Here is a 20181-nt window from a genome sequence, read left to right as displayed (position 1 = left end):
TGTTCGGTCGACCGATCGGCCAACGGTCTCTAGCTGAGTTGGCCCGATCAGTTTGCTTGACTAAGTCTGTGGATTAACTTTGGTTCGGTCGACCGATCAGGAGGTTCGGTCGACCGATCAGCTTTAACAACGGTTAGCTTCTGACGTGGCTTCTGACGTAGCATTGGCGGTTGGCTGCTGATTGACTTCGGTTAATGAAGGGTTCAGTCGACCGATCAATAGGTTCGGTCGACCGAACCGTTGACAAGTCAACTCCAGTTGACTTGCTCCGGTTCGGCTCCTTGGGTGATTGCGGCCATCCGGAATAGGGCTCACCCGAACCCAGTTCCCGGCCTTCTCCTCGAGCAGGCTTCCGTTCGACTTCTCGTCCCTCGAACGCCGCGCACGTTCTTCTCGCTCCACCGGAGTTCTCTTCCGCAGCTCTCTCGTCCTTCGGACGCACCGAGCCCGTCGGCTCCCTTCCCGTGCCGTCCTTCTCACTAGCTGCGTCTTCCGCTCGACTTCCTGCGCTCCTAAGTTTCTGCACACTCAGACACAAGGTTCAGACACAACACAGGACCTAACTAACTTGGTTGATCACATCAAAACTACCGCGGGGTCCAACAGGAATATGATACAATGAGTCCATACAATAATTATCATATGATTGGTTCTAGGGCTCTAACTAACAAAGTTCTCTCTTAGAAGATACAAGAAACTTTAAGATAGTGGTCGAGGAGATTAGGAGAGCTTTAAAGATTTTGAGCACTTATTCATGGATGAAATGAGAATATTATCGTGCACTCTTGAGTATAATAAGTACTCCAACAACTCTAATCTAGTCATCTCGATTGAACAAAACCTCTAGTTGAATGGAAAGCCAAATGTATCCGTCGAAGCTAATGATTCTAAAATAAATCGAATGGATTTCACCTCTTGTCAAAAATATTGTATTAAAGTCAAACCCTCTACCTAATTGACTTTCATAATCTATCAACACTCACTTTTATGATCTTTAACCTCTTCAATCTAAGCTGGTAAGTTATCGAATGCACCAAGCTCCCTAAGCTTGCATTAGTCCGCCAAGTATTCAAATACATTAAGCTCGCCTAGCTAGTTCGCTCCATGTCATTCAATCCTCCTTTATGACTAGGATTCATTGTCACTCAATGCTCCATGCCCTTGAGTTCTTCAAGTTTCTCCAAAGCTTAACCATTCATTCGAGGCTACTAAGTCAGTAAGTGAAACACAACTCGATCGTGTTAAGTCAACAAATTTACACATTAGAAACACAAACAACAACTAACTTAAATCGTATTATTAGTAACGCATCAAAACACATAAAAAACACACAACTCGATTTTTTCCCCCTTATCTAGAAACGATATATATTTTAAAAAAAAAACAATCAATGAGAATTACATGAATTTTTCTGTGCGGGAACAAGAGGTGGTTTTCTTGTTGTCGCTCGGTGTGGCCAAAGAAGCACAAGAAACAACCCTTGGAACCTTCCCAACTGCAAGAGCATGACCAGTAGCCTTCTTCTGGCTTGCATCCACTCCCTTGTAGCTCTCGCTTGCCTTCGCCATCTTTCTCTTGTAAGAGCTCTCCTTCTTTGGCAAGTCCTCTATGCCCCGGACCACCGAGAGGGACGTGTAGGATTGTGACTTCCCCTGGTAGTATTTTGAGAGCCCTCTCCTGCAAGATCTATTTATTTAGGGGCCTAAATGAATTAAATATTTATGAAAAGTTTAGCTTGGTCAAAATTTATTTATATTTATTTATTTCGTTAAAAGTTAATTAAATGAACGAGTTTCATCAACAATGGACTAACTTTTAGCTAGTTAATCTTTATGAATAAAGATTAAAAATTATTTTTTTAAATATTTTTTTTTAAAAAAAAACATGTATTGCCTAGCTTAATCAAATAAGTTTGAATTCAACAAACCAAACTCAAACTATTTGAACGGCTTGATTTATAACTCATTTGCGGTCCTATATTTACTTACTTGATAGGCAGTTGCTCCATTAGAGTAGATAGCTCATACAGAGGTCCAGTCTTACTCATGTTTGCATCTTCCGCATGATCGACATCATCGTCGTAGTCGGAGTCCAAATCAGAGAGTTCTTCGTCATCGACTACAGCTTCGCCCATATCGAAACCCAGCTATAGAAATTGCTGAAGTATGATGCCTCAGGGGAACATTTCTATGTAGTTGCTGGCGATTTAAAGACGAGGTGCTCCCTTTTGCCATTGGCGTGCCTCTCCTTGTTTCTTGGATTCTTTTTCTTCATGGCAACTTGGCTGGCAGTGGATATGTTCGTCCAAATCCATCGCAATTCACGCAGCCTTTTGTTTGTCCACCATGGGGTTTGACGGGAGGAATTCAGCCATCTGTCCATGGTGGATTGCGTTATTCGCCCGTCTCAAGTTAGTGGGGCATTCGCTTTTGGTGGATCGGGTCGAGCTCAAATTGACGCGGTTTTGTCTGAATTTAAAATTTAATGGGTTTTCTTAAATTATATTTTAAAAATTATACATATCAAAAATTATTTTTAATCAGATAATAACATTCATATTCAAATTGTAGATTGACACCCTTGATTGTTTTTTAGAGCAGAGGCTGAATTCAGCGAGAAAGTTAAAAGTATAAAATGAACTAAACTATTAAATGGAAATCGCAATTACTCTGCTCAAAACATAAATAACCAGAGCATCAGATGCTCGCCTAAGAAAACATAACTCGGTTCCAGAATGATTACTCTCAGAAAAGGGAAACCTGCACCGTAAAATAAACTCGAAAACATTAACCAAAATCCCAATGCGCGAAAAGGGTAATCAGGAAGTGAGGTGAAGTTGAAACTTGAAGGTCTAGAGCTTGTCTTCGAACTCAGAGAGGGGAGTCATTTGCTCCTTCAGCCCCTTCCTCTTGCGGATGTCGGCCACCAGTTGCCCTGCCTGCGACCCTGACTCGAGCGGGTCAGAAGACATCATGTCCCAGTGGTCGAACACGCACTGGGGGAATGCTTGGCCGGAGGTGGCGGCTCTCAGCGTGCTGGAGAATCCGAAAGACTCGATGACGGGGAGGTAGGCCTTGATGTTGTACAGAGGAGTGCCGGGCCTTTGAATCTCTTCGAAGACGTGGCCTCGTTTCTGGTTGAGCACGCCGTAGATGCCACCGAGAGCCTGTTCAGGGGCCTGGATTTCTACTAGGTAGACAGGCTCCAGAAGCCTTGGTTTGGCCGTCAGCTGGGCAGCGTAGATGACCCTTCTCGCGGTGGGGATGACCTGCCCGCCGCCTCTATGGATGGCGTCGGCGTGGAGGACGACGTCGCACACCTCGAAGCAGATTCCTCGCATGTTTTCCTCGGCGAGTGCTCCTTCTTTGGATGCCCACTGGAAGCCGGCCACGACGGAGTCCTTGATCTCGTTGAGGTACTGAACTCCCTTGCACATGTCGACCACCATGTTGGGGCCGGTGGTCTCGGGGCCGAAGCACCAAATCTTCTTGGCCAAATCCTTGTCCCAGCCGAACTCCTCCGAAAGGACCTTGGACCGCACTTTGGGGTCGTCTCTCGGACCGATGCGCCCGTCGTCGATTGCCTCGGCGAGACCCTCTTCCATGGGCCGCGCTTCCATGTACAGGCGGTTGTGCTTGTTGGGGGACTTGCTCATCACGGTCCTGCATGACTTCTCGAGCACAGTTTCTCGGAAGGAAACGACCGGGTCGGATACCACGATCTCGGCTCCTCCCATGAAATCATCTTGCAGGTCCTTCAAGCAGATTTCGAGGTGAAGCTCCCCGGCTCCGGCGATGATGTGCTCGCCGGACTCCTCTATCGTGCACAGCACCATGGGGTCTGACTTGGCTAGGCGCTTCAATCCTTCCACGAGCTTAGGCAGGTCCGACGCGAGCTTGCATTGCACGGCGACGCGCACGACGGGGGAGACAGAGAACTTCATGGCCCTGATAGGATGCGCATCCACTTCCTTCTCGTTTGTCAGAGTTGCATTCTTTGTGATGAACTGATCCAGACCGACCATGGCGACTGTGTTTCCACAGGGGACATCCTCCACTGATTCCTGTTTCTTGCCCATCCAGATGACAGTTCTTTGGACGCTCTTGACGTACAAGTCTTTCTTCTGCCCTGGCACGTAGTTCGGCCCCATGATCCGGACCTTCATCCCGGTAGCTACCTTGCCGGAGAACACCCGGCCAAATGCAAAGAACCTGCCCTTGTCGGAAGCTGGAATCATCTTCGAAACGTACAGCATGAGGGGGCCTTCTGGGTCACAATTTCTGATGGCATTAGCGTATACATCGTCGAGAGGACCCTCATACAAGTTCTCCACACGGTATCTCTGCGCCTTGGAAGGAGACGGAAGATGGAAGATCATCATCTCCAGCAGAGCCGTGCTCGCCGGAAGCCAAGTCTGCATGACTCGCTTCATCAAAGCTTTGCCCATCAGCTCTTTCTCATCGGATTTCATCGTCACGCCGAGCTTCTGCAACATCGGCCACAACTTGTCTTTCTGATCATTCATGCAAGTTTTAATAATCTGCTTGATTGGTTCGTAGCAGAACTGGACGAAGCCACGCTTACAGGTAGCAGATCCTGTATTCTTAGTAGTCCACTTCTTGGTAGCTGGATCGAAATAATTCTCACCCCAGAGCCTCTCCATCATCTTTGACTCATCGACTCCAAATTTGGCAGCATACATTTTGGCAAAGTTGGTCAGAGTGAATGCCCAACCATGCAAACCTGCAGAGAATGCCACAGTACCCTTCTCTGGATACACTTGGACGTCACCAAGAAGAGCATCTTCATAGGTTGCCATGATAACATTGGCATTCTCGATGACGCGTTGGAATGTTTGATAGGCTTCTTCCCCTTCAACCTGAAGCTCCAAGAAACACCTATCCATCTTGTTGACAGTCAATACGGGCCTAATTCTTTCACCCAAAGCTTGCCTGAGCACAGTTTCAGTCTGGACACAAACGCCTTCGATACAGTCCACGACGACTAATGCTCCATCAGTGATTCTAAGAGCCGCTGTGACCTCGGAAGAAAAGTCAACGTGCCCAGGTGAATCTATGAGGTTGATTAGATATTCATTTCCACTCCTTTCGCCCTTGTAGTTTTTTAGAGATTCCTCTGTCATCTCATAGTAAAGGGAAATCCCAGTGGATTTGATTGTAATACCACGTTCAGCCTCGTCTTGGCGAGTATCAGTCATCCTAACATCTCCGGCGACTTCTTGTGCGATGATTCCAGCAGCAGCAACAAGAGAATCAGTGAGGGTTGATTTACCTGCAAATATAAGAAACAACACTTGATGTATTTGTTACTTCACATGGTATCGAGAAAGTACGAGGCAGGGAATAACTAACCATGATCGACATGTGCAATGACAGACATGTTGCGGATGTTATGCTTCATGTCCATGATGCGACGGAGTTCTTCGGCTGTGAACTTCACCATCTCGACTGATTTTAGAAATTAGACAATCCTCAAAATGAACCTGTGAATGCACAAATAACAGAACAGGGTCCTGGTCACAATGAATTATATAACAGTAGAGAAAAGAAAATTAAATAATGAAAAAGACAACTTTATATCCAGCTTCCCTTTTTTTAAAGCTTTTTTTTAACAAAGAAAAGCAATCTCATAATAATTTATAAAAAGATGAGGAGCGTATTAATAAGGCTTTAAAAAATAGTTTAAAGAAAACAACCAAAACAAATGTAGTTAACGAAAGATAACAAAGTGTTAATAACTTATCATAATTGAACACCAAGCAACAACTGAAACTATGAACTCAAATGACACAATTAATGTCAATCAATACCACAGACACAGAAGCTACCCGATTTGTCAACAAAGCATGGATTTCCGCACAAACAAAAAATATTAAGCTGAGATGTAACAAATTTAAAGGGAATCCTGTTATAGGGCCATCATCCACATGAAAGTTGATCAGTATAAAATACAAATTAAGAAATAAAAGTATGAAAACCAACACCAACAGGAAGTTAAGAACCAGAAAAAGAAATACGTAGGAACCATGAAAATATGTAAACATATGAAGCTAGAATAGATCGATTAAAAGTAAAGCAACAATAAGAGAAGATGATAAAACGATTCAGAAACAAAAGGGTCATACATCTAAATTAATATAAAATACAAAATACATAGACCAACAGACAGATTCAGTCATTGTCGTATGTCCTGTGTTTCTTCAAACATATTTATGAATCTTTAGGTTGCAAACATGATACAAACCAAATTTACTTGAAACATTATACAGGAAACAGCACAATCAGTATAATTGTAAATAGCACAAGGCGTTAGCCCATGATCCTTCCACTTCAACACCATACTAGTCACAACCCAAATTACCCCTAGAATAACAAAAGAGGGAAGAACATTGACGTATCAATATATAGGTGCTAAAAAGGTTAAATTTAACAGTTTAGTCATCTAACGTAAACTCAGATATTAGCTTTATAAGCATTTAGATTTTCAATTGATGGCACATACTAGCTATCAATTAATATTGTAGACCAAGATCAATAACACAAAAAAAAAAAAAAAAATCAAAATGCAACCTCTAAGCTATATAAGAAAATAATATTTTCTGGGAAGAAAACCTCATTCAAATTTCAGATCTTTGTCTAACAGATCAACAAATCAACAGAACATTAGCAGATGGATATAGAATTGAGGGATGGATCATCCCGTCAAAGTCCAATCTCAGAGTCAAAGATCAGAAAGAAAAAGAAAAAGCAAATCAGCAAAAAAAAAACAATTTTGAACCTTACAAGATAAACATCCAAGCGTATTTAATAAACAACACGAGAAGAATTTAAACGTTCGTAACACCTACTAATGTTACAAATAGACGTATTTCCTGGCAAGCCAATCGAGATTCACCAAAACTATGATAATATCAAGATCACAGCGTAAGATATCAACAAAAACAAATCAGCCGTCTACGACCATGGCTCTCGGGCCAAATTTTACAATATGCAGCAAAGATTATCTCAGAGAACAAACACGTCGAGAGCGATCCAAATTGCATAAAAGCTCCAGAAAACATCTGACAGAGAAACATGAGATCTTAAGAGAGATCAGCGGCGGCAAGAGTAATACCTCTCGAGATGGAGAAAAAGAGAACCACGCCGCAATTGCACGAAGCGTAACCCTAAGCTTGCTACGTTACCCTCGTTCTGCCACTCTCCGCGCTATTTATAGAGTTAAAGTTTCATAATGTATGTGCATCCGTTGATACATACCCCACAATTGTACCAATCTTTCAATTGGAGAAGAGGTGGCCCCATCTTCCGTAACGACTTAATAATCGAAGTGTTCAATTTAGTTAGTTCCGTATTATGGTTTTACTTGCCTTTATTTATTATTTTAAATTGAATAAAATCAACCAAGAAATTCTTAATTTAATTTAAGAAAAAAATTTATTTGCTTTCTTAGTTATTCTTAGTTTATATGTTCGTCAATTATAAAAGGTAAAATTTAATATAAATTATATGATTTTCTTTTTTTGGATTAATATATATTTGATAAATTTTAAAATCACACCAGAATTACTATTAAAATTATATGTTCAAATATGCATATTTGCCTTCACTTTTTTTCTCCTCTACATTTTACTTGCATCTTTGTAAAAACCCCTCAATTTTTCTAAATTTATAAAGTTCAAAATTTCATTCCAATACTACCCTCTATTATTTTTTCCATCTATATTTAAACAAATTTTATCTTATTTTATTATTACTAATAATAAAATCTTATGTAAACATCTCTCCCTATATTAATTTCATTCCAATAAACTTTCATTTTTATTAACCATTAATAATTAATACATCAAGTTTTATTTTTAAATGCCTCACAAAGCTTATAATATTATCAAAGTTTTATTATTATCAAAACACATTTAATATTTTATTTTACTATCAAAACAACTATTTTATCATGATCAAATTATTCATTTATCAATGGCAAACAAAAATATTCAAGAGTACTTACTCCCAACGTCAATAAAATTTTAGGAGCATATTGAAAAAGGTGTCTCCTTGGGTCATTTTGAGAATTACCATGGTAATTGCTCTTCAGACATTTGAACAATTTTCTATACATCATTTTGATACATATTACAACCTAAACAGAACTATCACTTGACCTTTGATACAGATTTCGACCTATAGAGTTCATATCGACAGATGAAGTGCACATACATTGCATTCTAAACTTCTTTCGACCTCCCATCGATTTGCTCTGTGGATCTACTTTTTCTAGTGCCAGTGTTTTGTAGGCTTCATGGTAGCTGTTGCCTGGTTGCTATTGCTTGTTGCTTTGCTTGTGCCTGATAATGTGAGGAGGATTAAGCACTAATGCTTGATGTAATCAAGAAGCATTTTTCTATAGTAGAGTAACACGGTTGATAAGGGCCGCTCATGATGATGTTTGATTCTTAGAGAGATAGATCCAACCCGGAATATGAACCGTAAAATAAAAATACCTATTAAATCACTGATCATGGAAAGAGGAATCCTTATAACATCTTTAAACATCCACAGCGACAGTAGGTTCTTTTCAATTTTTCTTCCAATAACATCTTTAAAATGGAAATCAACCATACTGATTGAAAGAACAAAACCATAAGGAGCTGAGATAGATTCATAACATACCTCCAGAGTTTGAGGGTTCTTTCAACTTCGTCCTGGAAGTTATTGATTGTCCTACCTTTGCTACCGTTTTAGAAAATCTTGACTGAAACTTAGCTCTGCATTAAGAAAAAAAAACAAGTAGAAGATTTGAAAGCAGATACCAAATATATTTAAGCCAAAATATTTAGCAAAGAAAATGGAGACAACATTGACATCAGAAATTGAGAGAGCAAACATTTCTGGATAAAAAAATTCAGTGATGCAACAGATTTATGAAAAGTATCAAGAAATTTCATTGAATTGATAGATAAAAGCAATTTTGCACTTCAGAAACGTACAGCTTCCCTGTTTTCTTCTCTTCTGATTTGTTAGTACCAGGGGATAATGAAAAATCAGTGGAACTGGTTACAGAACCATCTGTTTCTGTCATCATTGATATGACACTATCAGATATGTCACTAATTCTGTCTTCTAAATCTGCATCTCTGTATCCAACAAGGTCAGAACCAGCTTGCAAGATCTGCCCTTTATCCCCTCCATTAGATGTGTCATCGTTTTCACTAAATTGAGTTTGATTCTCAAGATATGAGGCAAAATTATCAGTTGTTACTAGCATGCCATGAGGCAAACGAGAACTTGTAGTTTCTTCTTCTGAGGGACGGATACCAGGAGTGGATGAAGAGTGTCCTAACACTGCATACTTCTCATTTGTTGACTCATGCGATACAGTCTGATGATCTATCAGCATCTGCATCTGTTCAATTTCTACATCCTTCCTAGATATTGTGTCTTTGAGAAATGCCACCTGCAAAACAATGAAGTTTTACGGAGAAACTTTGTAGGGAAGAGTAAGCATGGTAAATTAATTAACTGCAAAACATAACTACAATCAGGAAGTCTTTCTATTACAGGATGGTTCATGGAACAAAATTATCTGACCATTATAAGAAATATTTTACTAAGACAAACAATATGAGGATAAGGCTAAATGACCCAGCTAGAATTTGGTCTGTTGTATCTTATAGAACCTGCCAAGCCCAAATAGTTGGAATAAGCGCAACCTGATGAGCAACAATGATAGAAGATGAGGATGGTGATGAAGAGGACTAGAAGGATGATGGCGATGATGATGTGATGATGACAACGACGACAATGTTGATGACGACAATGATAATCATGACAACGATGATGATATTTAGCTTCCTTAGCATTTGAGTTGTACCCAAACTAATCTGTCAATGGCAAGCTAAGATAAATGATATTGAAGAACAATCACCATTTGTATTTATGCATATACAGCCCTCATCAAAATTCCTTTCACATTCTACCCATGATTATTTCTAAGATTACTAACTACCGTATTTTCTTTTACAACCTCAAGTGAAGCTAAAAATTACGTTGGCCTAATTCAGGAAAACTCATAGCCATATTCTAACAAAGATCTTTTCCATACTTCATGTCCTTGGGAAAATATTATTGAAAATATTTGCAAGTATTTACTTATAAGGAAGTTGAAGTTAGAGGCTAATGTATTGTGTTTCCAGGAAGGACAAGAGAGAAAAGACCTGTTCTAATAAATCTTTGACATCCTTGTCATCTTTGTTGCTTCGTGCTGGACCCAACTCAACTCCAGACACTCTTTCAGCAAACTTTAGAGTACTGATAGTCTCGGAATATGATTCATTGTCTGGATTTATTTGAACAAACATAAGTGTCTTTGCTTGTTTACCTGTTGTGAAAGTGTTCCAAATAATGAGGACTCATTGCACAGCTAATACGAATCTCCAACAAATAAAAGAATAGTTACCTAAAGAACTTTGAAGAATTTGTGTTAATTTACTGTTTCTGTATGGAACATGAGTAGATTTTTGTGCCAAAGCAAATATAACATCTCCAAGAGCAGACAAAGATTTGTTGATATACTGTTCTTCCTTGACTCTGTCTCCAGTTGCCTCAGAATGTTCAACTCTTTCACTACCTGCAAGATCTATCAAATGAAGACAACCCCTCGATGTAGATCCAATCTTCAAATCCACACCTCGACAATGGATAGTCAGGATACTGCAGTAAAATAATAGAAAAAAAAAATAGCTAAGGAAAACTACAGTATGTGCATGAACTGCAAAAAATAGAAGGATGACCTGTGAGATCTACTACTTCGTTCATTGAGAACAGTTGAAACTACGGCTCGGTTTGTTTGTCCAATATGCATCAATTGCAGAACATCAGAGGTTGATTTGACAGGATGCATGCTAGCATCAGGAACAACAAGTCCATTTGGTTGAGTGATACTCCAAATACCAAGTGTTTGGTAGGTTAAGGTAAATAAGTTGCACTTATGTTCCAACAATACTTAAAGTCATTCTAAGACCAAGAGATAGAACAAAAGTTTACCAAGTAGGTACAATTACATCTACAATCAACAGGCATATTTTGAGTCGTATTAAGCTAGATATCAGATCAATATCCCAATTACCTCCAGTAAAACATGAATATTCCTACTAGAATTTTTAAATAAGATGTGCTTAAAGGATATCTCTTATGAGAACCATCTCCTGAAAGAAGATCGCGCGCTTGTTCATTGTAAATTTCAACCATCTGGACTCCAACTTCATATAAATAATTATTTCTCCGCCTTTCAGAAATCTCAAAAAGGTCATTCAAAGCTCGGTAGTTCACTCCCCAATCCTCCATTGATTCTAAATTAGGACCACTCTTAAAACAAGAAAGATTTTCAACTTTCCGAAAATCATAGGTAAAAAGAAACATTGTAAACTAATGGAAAAAATGATTTAAAATTCATTAATGAGAAGGAACAAAAAGTGTACCATTGTGTATGTCTTCCCAGAACCAGTCTGACCATATGCAAAAATGCATACATTGTAGCCATCAAGAACAGATCTTATTAATGGTTGAATATCCGAGAATATTTCAGCTATTATTAATAAAGCACAATAGATAAACTGAAATAAGTGTTATGAATAGAAATTAACAATCAAGATATTGAACTAAATCACACCAATTAAATTATCAAATCTTATTGATTCTAGTAAAAAGCAATAACAGTTGCATTATTTTAAGAAACAATTCAATGAAATAATAGATCATCAACAAAATTTAAACCTTGAGATGCAGTAGGACCAAAGACTTTGTTGAACTTGAACATCCTGTGTCCATCTTTTCCTTGTTTGTAGGGATTCCTGATAAGGAGCTCACCATTATCGCCAAAATAATATATGGTCGTCGACTTCGCATTTTGATCAGAAAGGAATGGTCTAATGCGGCAATATACTCTAATATTCCCTACAAAGTAAGTGGATATAAAAAAAGCCTACAGAACGGAAAACAGAAAACAGAAAACTTCATAATTAGTCATATTATGCCTAAAGAATTACCTTTTAATTCCTGGACCTCATTATGAAATTTATGGTTTTCTGCAAGAATTTTATGATAATTATCAGCAGCATCTGATAACACTTTCAGATTCAATCCTGCAAAATGCTTGTATTGGATCAGAAGGGGAAAAAACTAGAATGATGCAAAAAGAGATTCAGAGTTTCAGTACCCAAATTAATGATCTCATCCTGGAATTTTGTCTGAGAATGAATGATTTCCTGCTTGATTGAGCTAGATGATTCCATTAAGTCCTGAGACATTAGAATTTAAGTCTAACAGAGAAACACATGTTATAAGGGCAGAATAAGGTCAAACAAAACCTGCATCAATTGCAGTTGAGAATGTATGAAATTTCCAATTTTGTTTTCCTTATTTTGCCAGCTATTTAATTGAGATTTTGAAGTTTCTTCAAGTTCTCCAATCTTCTTTTTCGATTCTTCTAGAAGGAATTCAACTTCCTTTGTCTTCTTGTCTAACTGGCCCTTGATTTTGTTTGTTTTGTCCTCCATTTCTTGGCAGCATCGTGCATAATTTTTGTGACTCATCTCCAATTCCCTCTTCAGCTCTGCAATCACATTATCCATGTCTTCTTTTGTCTTAGACAACCTAATCATATCTTGCTTTCCATTTTTTTCCCTTTCTACTATCTTATTTTTTTCTGCCTACAAAAAAATATGCATGTGTCATAAATAAGCACTGGAAAAAAGCAATAGAGAACAAGTATAACAAATAATGTCTTATAATGTGGTAAAAGGGTTCAGATAAGTTAAAAGGCACATCAGTGTCTCCAATGCCAGATAACTCAGAAAAGCCAAAAATCATACAGAATTATCAGGACATAGCACCGAAATAAAGTTAATAACTCTACTTCAATTAAAAATTGTTAAAAATATAACATAATTTTTTCTAATAATAGAAAAAAAATTCTATAAGTTAAGATGCTAAACCAATTGCAATCTATGTGAAATTACAGTAATGCAACATTGGCTATTGCTGAGATGAATATGTTAACATTTTCGAAAGAAGCATCCTTTTTATTATTTTTTTTTTTTGGACTAGGCAAGGGAAGGTATTGAAGAAAGAATATGTACATGAGTTAACCAAGAAAATGAAAACCTCTCAATTACAGAATTACCCTCCTATCAAAAGCTACTATAAAAGGGAACATATTTAACTATGCCCAAACTTAAGTATAAACGTGAAAAAAAATAACCTGAGCTAAATAAATACCAACCTAAATTACATATCAGCAAATCCAGTGTTGTAAGTGACGGTAGGCAGTGGCGGGGCGGTCAGTGACCACCTATCACCTCGACCGCCTAAGCGGTGTTTAGGTAGTGCCTAGACAGTTGAATATTCTTTACTTTTTTTTTATACATAATATTATAAATCATCATTATTCTTCATAATATTTACTTTTAAGCAAATATATTAATTTAAAATTAAATATTTAATCTATATATAATAGGATAATTTTATTAGGTTTTAATTAAGTCTATTTAAATTATCTCAATCATAGTTAGGAGTTGATTAAAATTATTAACATAAAGTAATTTAATTAAACCCTAACTTACAATTTACGCGCGTACTCTGTTTTAGTCGGGTGACGAGTTTGACACATCGTCGGGACCACATGACCAGTTCGGATGCGCCATTGGCTGAGCAACGTGTCAAGGCCTATCGTCGAGTCTGGGCGACGCCTCCGAGCCCATCGCCAAGCTCAGGCGACGCATCCGAGCTTGCGCAATGTGTCTAGACACGTCGCAAGGCCCACATGCTGTGTTTGGGCTAGCGCGACGCATCCGAAGTCATCGTCGGGCCCAAGCCATGCATCTGGATGTATCGCGATGGCGAAACGATAGTAGCGGCGACTCCAGGCGCAACAGTGGCAGAAAAAAGTGAGTTACCGCCTCAAGCACCGCCTCAGCTGAGGCAGTGCGGTTGATGCCCGCATCCCTCCTCGACCGCCATTTAGAACACTGAGCAAATCTAAGAGAATCTCCAACCTCTTCTCATTAGTTTACGCAGTTTCAAAGCTAGAATTCCCATGAATCTAAGCAGATATGGCAACCCCACTACAAAGAATTTCTATACAAACCATTGAAAGAAGCATCTCCTTGAAGACTGAAGATAAACCCCATAGCTTTCAGATACTTGATTAAGAATGACAACAACATGCTTCAAATTAAGCTATCATTAAGATACTAGCATCCAAATTTCAATCGGTCAATTTACTTTATTTTATCTCTATTATACAAATTATGAAACCATTTAACTTTTCTAATAAGAGATCTCCAAATCGTCTTAAATACTTTAAAATTTTACATGAAACTTGCAACGATTTTGTGGATAGGGTTGATAATTTGTTTCTAAATATGCATGCATGATATAATTTGATATACTATTTAAATCGTAGTTTAAAATCTCATGTTCTGTTGTTTGGCATGGTTAAAACTTACCATTCTATCGACAAACATGCACAATACTATGAGACACCAAAACAACACCTAGTTATCCTTTGTGCAACTTTTCCTCTTTGTTTGGAAGGATTGAAACAACATAGAGATGGAATGGAACACATTTTCTTCCTCCTCTAACTGTTGTTAGGGCTTGACATAAAACTTCCTTTTTCTATTAGAGCCTGACTCAGACACCTACACAAGGCTTGAGATCACCAGTATGACACTGGCACATCTCATTCCAACCAAAGGTTGATCCTGTAGGACAAAAAGAGACTTTTAAACCTTGATCTAAACCGCCTCTTTATTACTTTTAATAGTTTACTTAGGTCTCTTTGAACACATCCATACCATCTGAACCCTCTTATTTTATCATGGAGCAAAAAGCATTTGTTCGCACCTAGTATTATTCCAATATCTCTGCATATCCATCTAAAAATCATCTTCAGCCTTTTTGTATCTACTTTTTCTTAACTAATCTGCAACTATTATAAAAAATCACAAGTCTCTCTACTTGTCCTCTTCCCTATTAAATCATCTAGAAGTTGCATCATCATCATCAGGGCCTCCATCCTGTTGATAATGCATCCAAAACAACAAAATCCCTCATGCTGATTGTTTGCCTACCCATCTTAATTTTGCTACCTTCTTCATTATTATCCTAAGCTGCATTTTCCCTACTCAATTATAGTTTTGCATTGGTTAAATTCTCTATTTCTCAGTTTCAATATTTAACTGCGATTCAAATATTTTAATACTTATGGGACACAAATTCAGTTTATATTTATATACTAGCATTTATACCTATGCAACACAAATTACAAATACCAATATGTAAGAGATCACACAAGTAAACTAGGAGGCTTGGAGATTCTGTACTGTTTCCACAATGAAACAACAAATATTTCTCTTAAAACTATAACATCACTTGTTAACATATAAGAAATAAAATTTATGAGCAGACATGAACATGCCTTTAAGGAGACATGAAGATGAAGTTTATATGCTGTGAATTTCACAAACAAGGAGCATGCAAGATTCAGACATCATAATATTCTCATACAATAAAAATTGTTATTGGTGATTGGCAGAAAAAAATTCTACCTTTATCAGCAAGAGCTGGTTCATGATTATCTGCCACAGTAATAAAAATATAGAATTTATCAGCAAAACAGATCTCTTGCACTGATGGATGGTGGGAGAATACATGAACTAATCACTGAATACCTGATTTTCTTCATGTGTCCCTCTTGCTAGTTCTTCTAGCACCCTAATTCTTAACAAGTACTTTCCTTCACGCGCTTTAATGAGATTATTTTGCTGCAAATAAGAGGCTATTAGAAAGCTATAAACCAAAAAACATTCAATGCCATTTCATTTTATCTTACATTTCTTATATGTTCAGCTTGAGTTAAAATACGACGCTCAATCTCTTGCATAACTCTTCTCAATAAAAATGCTACATGCTGAGGATTGAAAAGCAGAGAACCAGTCGTCAACTCAGAAAAGTCAAAATAGACATGGCAAGATATGCACAAGATTTTGTAGAGTAAACCAACTATTTGCTCTCCTCAGAACATACTTGAGATATCTCCCCATTCTTTCTCTCAATGCTTTCATCTAGAATTCCATTTGTAATGCTTAAAAGTGATTGAGTTGGGGCATTCTGAATTCCAACATGTCACAAGCAAAAGCACAAGAAATTATTGTAATCAACAAAATAAATTTGCATCACATTTAGTACATCTAAACAGTTTGATTTTAACACTTCTGTAACTTTGGCAGGTGTAAGACCAGAATTATGCCCTTGTCTCAACTGAAAAACTTCATGAAAATTATGCCCACGACGAAATTCAAAGGATGACCCTACCAAAAGAAACAATTTTTGTGTTAACATATGCCAGTTACATTCAAAAAGCAAAGAAGAAATTAAAAAAAATAAACTTTAATAAACAATCATAATACAACCATCAGAATTTCTTTTCCCTTTGAAAATCAATATATTTTTCGAATGACAAGAAGAGACCAAGGTACCAATTTAACAACCCAAGTTTACTCCTATGTAAAAAAATTGTGAAGCTAATAAGCAGGCGTCTATAGATTCAGATGAGTAAACTATTGAACCAATCGTCTCAGCTAAGCAGGTTGTTATAGTTGGTACCAAAATTAAACATAGTGAGATGTTCCAGTCTAAAATGGGTGCATGTGGTTGAACCACTATTGGTTGGAACTCACATGTGGTCAATTATGGATGGCTTGGGCTATAAGATGAACATTGAGCCTCAGCAAAGGCATCAAACCTTATGTGAGGGAATACATAACACCTCAAGTTTATGTGGCAGAAGGAGATTCACTCACCTCCAACACCCCTACCAACCCGTCCCTAGGTCAACACGGAGGAGGTAAATCATGGGTGGCTACTAGCCATTAGTGCAGGTGACCAAGGCATGGAGGAAGGCATGCTTGAACGTGCCGAGTTTCAACCCCAAGACCTTATGTGGCAACACCCCATGCCTCAACCACCGCACCGCCCCAAGGGGACCATAACACCTCAAGTTTAGGTCACATGGAAAGGCGTCGTACAATGAAAGTTGTTTATACTCTACATGCTTAGATGACTGAATGGTAAGTTGAACTAAAGAATTTTGGATTTGTTGGTCTAACAAAGGTAAATGTGTAATTCTGTGTAGTTCTCTGAAGTCAACAGGTTATTATTGGATAAAATTGATGGTGGAATAATGTCATTGGCTTAGATATCTGAATAAAATAGATGATCTTTTTTTATAGAGGTAATGCATAATATAAATAGAGTACATAAATGGTATTATCTCAGAGTGAATTAGGAAAATATCTGAGGTAGATTGAAAAAACATCTGAGGCAAGTCTGGAAGAAATCAGACTACATCAGGTTGGAGATTAAAATAATTGTCTTAATTTAACAACCCCTCAAACTAGTGATGCTGAAAATAATTTCATTTTGCATCAAACACGAATGAGATTTTCTGCTGAAACCAGATTGGACGACACACCTAGCCAAAGTTGATATGTAAATTTCATACCACGGAAATTTCAAGTCAGATTCCTCAAACTAGTGTCATTGATTCTGGATTACAACTTAAAACCAAATCAGATAACCCACATGGTCCATGGCAGATCTGCATGTTTGACAATACAACGGAAATTTCAAGAAAACACAAATGATTCATGGTGATATTAATCAATACTTCATTTTGAGGTGCAATGATGGGGATTAGGGGCCAAGGTTGTTGATGTCATGGCAAAGGCATCAAGAATTGCTTGTGCAATGGTGTGATCAATCTGGAGTAAATGAGAGTTTGTGGCAAGTGCAGTGAGGGTGATTGCCGGTGGAGCAAGGACAACAATTGTCCAACGTCAATTGGGAGACAAAAGACAGGTTCAGGTATGTCTGAAGCTGTGAAGCAATTGATCGAACTGGGAATCATGACAATCGAGGCAAAAATGACATACCAGTAAAACATCAACAAAGTTGATGGAACCACTGGTAGGAATGTTGGTTGCTACTCGAAAAGCCTAATAGTTCCACTGTACAAAAATTTTGTACAAAGGTTTGAACCTTTCCTAGCTACCATGTGTTCTTTTAAATTAAACTTGGATCGCCTGCGGAACTTAACACGTTTGATCCTAAGTTTAATTTATTTGTTCTTTTAGGTTTAGACTTGGATCTCCTGCGGAACTTAACACGTTCGATCCAAATCACCTAGGTTATTAATTACATTAAATATTAATTTCCAAAATTGACTTCCAGGACTGCATGGCGAGGCACATGGCCTTCTTGGATATGGGAACAACCACCACCGCCTAGACAAAGCCTTTTAAGGAAATCTAATATTTAATTTCCTTAAATAACTTTAGGTCAACCAAAAGGAACAATCAAATCACAAGGAAAAGAAAAATAAAAGAACACAACATCGAAAACTAATTCGAAATACTAGAATCGCATGCCTCTTGTATTTGGTATTTTTACATGGAGATAAAACTAACATGATGCGAAAAATTATATTAGTTATACCTTACTTAGTAGATAATGACCTCTTGATCTTCTACCGTATTCCTCTTCTAATCCCGGACGTTGTGTGGGCAACGATCTTCCGAGACGAGAACCACCAAGGCACCTTCTTCTTCTTTGTAAGGTTCGGCTACCACCACCAAGCTCCAAGGGAAGCAAGAGCGAAGCCTCCTTTCTCTCCTTTTCTCCAAGCTAGATCCGGCCACCACAAGGACTCCAAGAGAACAAGATGGTTCGGCCACAAGAGGGAGAAGAGAGAAGAGGAAGAGGCCGGCCACCAAGGAAGAGAGGGAGGAAAAGAATAATAAAGTCGTTCACCATACAGTCTCCTCTACCCTCTCTATTATAATCCTTGATCTTGGCAAATAAGGAAATTTAAATAAAAACTTCCTTAATTCTTTTGCCATGAAAAAGAAAAATTTATTTAATTAAAAATAATTTTTCTTTTCATTATAACATGGCCGGCCACTTATTTCCCCAAATCAAGGAGAGTTTTAATTAAACAAGAATTAAAACTTCCTAATTTGTTTCCGGAAATTTATAAAAATTTCTCCAATAATTTTTATCCCTTCATGATTGGTTTATAAAAAGGAAATTTAATAAATTAAAATCTTTATTTTAAACATGTGGATAAAAAGAAAGTTATCTCTAAAAAATTAAAATCTCTTTTAATCTACAAATAAGGAAAGATATCAAATCTTTTCTTAATCTTTTGTAGAAACTTATAAAAAAGAATATTTAATTTTTAAACTCTCTTTTAAATCATGAACATGGTTTAAAAGGAAAATTTTCTTAAAATTTAAAATCCACCTTTTAATCAACAAATAAGGAAAGATTTCAAATTTTAAACTCTCTTTTAAACATGTAGATGATTTACAAATAAGGAAAGTTTTTACCAAAAATTGAAACCATCCTTTTAATCTACAAATAAGGAAAGAGATTCTCACTACCCATGAGTGGGTGAGTGTGTAACACCCGCGAAATTTTTAGTTATACATATGGGTATTCTCTTTTAGAATAAAAGGAAAAGGGAAATAGAACCAAAAAGAAATAAAAAGAGAGAGAAGTTAAGGCTTAACCTTGAACCCCTCACAATGGATAAAGCTAAATTGGTGTATGATAACCAATAGAGTCATGAATGATATATGATTAGCAAAGAATGGAAATTGTAGTTAAAAGTAAGAGTATGAAGTTGCCTTTTTCTTCTTCTTCTTTCTATTTTCGTGAGAGTGAATGAGGGTGAGGGAATAGAGGAATCAAGGGGATAAATTAGAACATTTTTCCTCATTGAGGATAAATAGGAATGAGAGAAGAGAAGGGAAAGAAAGGTTAGCTACTTCTTCCTCCTCCTTCTTTCTCCTTTTTCCTCCTCCACCGAGACCTAAAACTCTCCCCTCTCCCATTTCCGAATCCAAGCTAAGGTTTTCAAGCTTTCTTCTTCCTCTTCACAAGGGTACCTTCTTTTAAGAAAAAAAAAACCAAGCAAGAGGAAGTAAGTATCCCCTCACCTGTGGTACAAGTAGTTCATGTGTTTTTCCATGAGTTTAGATTGCTTAAAAATCTAGGGTTGCTTCTTGAAACTTTCGGCCACCAAAGTATAAAAACTTAAGGA

The 20181-nt window shown here is 37.6% G+C and overlaps 3 protein-coding genes across 6 annotated transcripts in view; all 3 read right to left on the bottom strand.

Moving 5' to 3' along the window:
- Positions 1-1262: 1262 nt before the first annotated feature.
- Positions 1263-2300, bottom strand: LOC122003851. Its single transcript, XM_042558845.1, has 2 exons — positions 1989-2300; positions 1263-1677 (listed from the first exon to the last, which is right to left on the bottom strand). The coding sequence occupies exons 1-2, from the start codon at positions 2132-2134 to the stop codon at positions 1398-1400; spliced, it is 426 nt and encodes a 141-aa protein (XP_042414779.1). The 5' UTR covers positions 2135-2300; the 3' UTR covers positions 1263-1397.
- A 347-nt stretch (positions 2301-2647) lies between these two features.
- On the bottom strand, positions 2648-7225 carry LOC122006089 (elongation factor 2-like). Its single transcript, XM_042561434.1, has 3 exons — positions 7135-7225; positions 5373-5503; positions 2648-5292 (listed from the first exon to the last, which is right to left on the bottom strand). Exons 2-3 carry the CDS (start codon positions 5461-5463, stop codon positions 2852-2854), a joined length of 2532 nt encoding a protein of 843 aa, XP_042417368.1. The 5' UTR covers positions 5464-5503; positions 7135-7225; the 3' UTR covers positions 2648-2851.
- Positions 7226-8008: 783 nt separating this feature from the next.
- Positions 8009-20181, bottom strand: part of LOC122006088 (kinesin-like protein KIN-14C) — a 25152-nt gene continuing 12979 nt past the window's right edge. For 2 of the 4 annotated variants that reach the window (XM_042561430.1, XM_042561433.1), the window contains exons 5-21: positions 16266-16387; positions 16104-16187; positions 15910-15987; positions 15749-15841; positions 15626-15655; positions 12383-12724; positions 12232-12313; positions 12062-12157; positions 11790-11969; positions 11495-11601; positions 11203-11381; positions 10808-10972; positions 10474-10727; positions 10232-10395; positions 9005-9471; positions 8688-8782; positions 8009-8362 (exon numbers count right to left, since the gene is read on the bottom strand). In XM_042561430.1, the coding sequence (XP_042417364.1) occupies positions 8292-8362; positions 8688-8782; positions 9005-9471; positions 10232-10395; positions 10474-10727; positions 10808-10972; positions 11203-11381; positions 11495-11601; positions 11790-11969; positions 12062-12157; positions 12232-12313; positions 12383-12724; positions 15626-15655; positions 15749-15841; positions 15910-15987; positions 16104-16187; positions 16266-16387 (2609 nt within the window). In that variant the 3' untranslated portion in view covers positions 8009-8291. The remainder of the gene's footprint in view (positions 8363-8687; positions 8783-9004; positions 9472-10231; positions 10396-10473; positions 10728-10807; positions 10973-11202; positions 11382-11494; positions 11602-11789; positions 11970-12061; positions 12158-12231; positions 12314-12382; positions 12725-15625; positions 15656-15748; positions 15842-15909; positions 15988-16103; positions 16188-16265; positions 16388-20181) is intronic. The other 2 variants (XM_042561432.1, XM_042561431.1) reach the window with 2 other exon arrangements.

Source organism: Zingiber officinale, chromosome 7B (genome assembly GCF_018446385.1).
Source record: "Zingiber officinale cultivar Zhangliang chromosome 7B, Zo_v1.1, whole genome shotgun sequence".
Taxonomy (NCBI): domain Eukaryota; kingdom Viridiplantae; phylum Streptophyta; class Magnoliopsida; order Zingiberales; family Zingiberaceae; genus Zingiber; species Zingiber officinale.
Note: the sequence above shows the minus strand (reverse complement) of the source record. Positions and strands in the feature narration are given on the sequence as shown.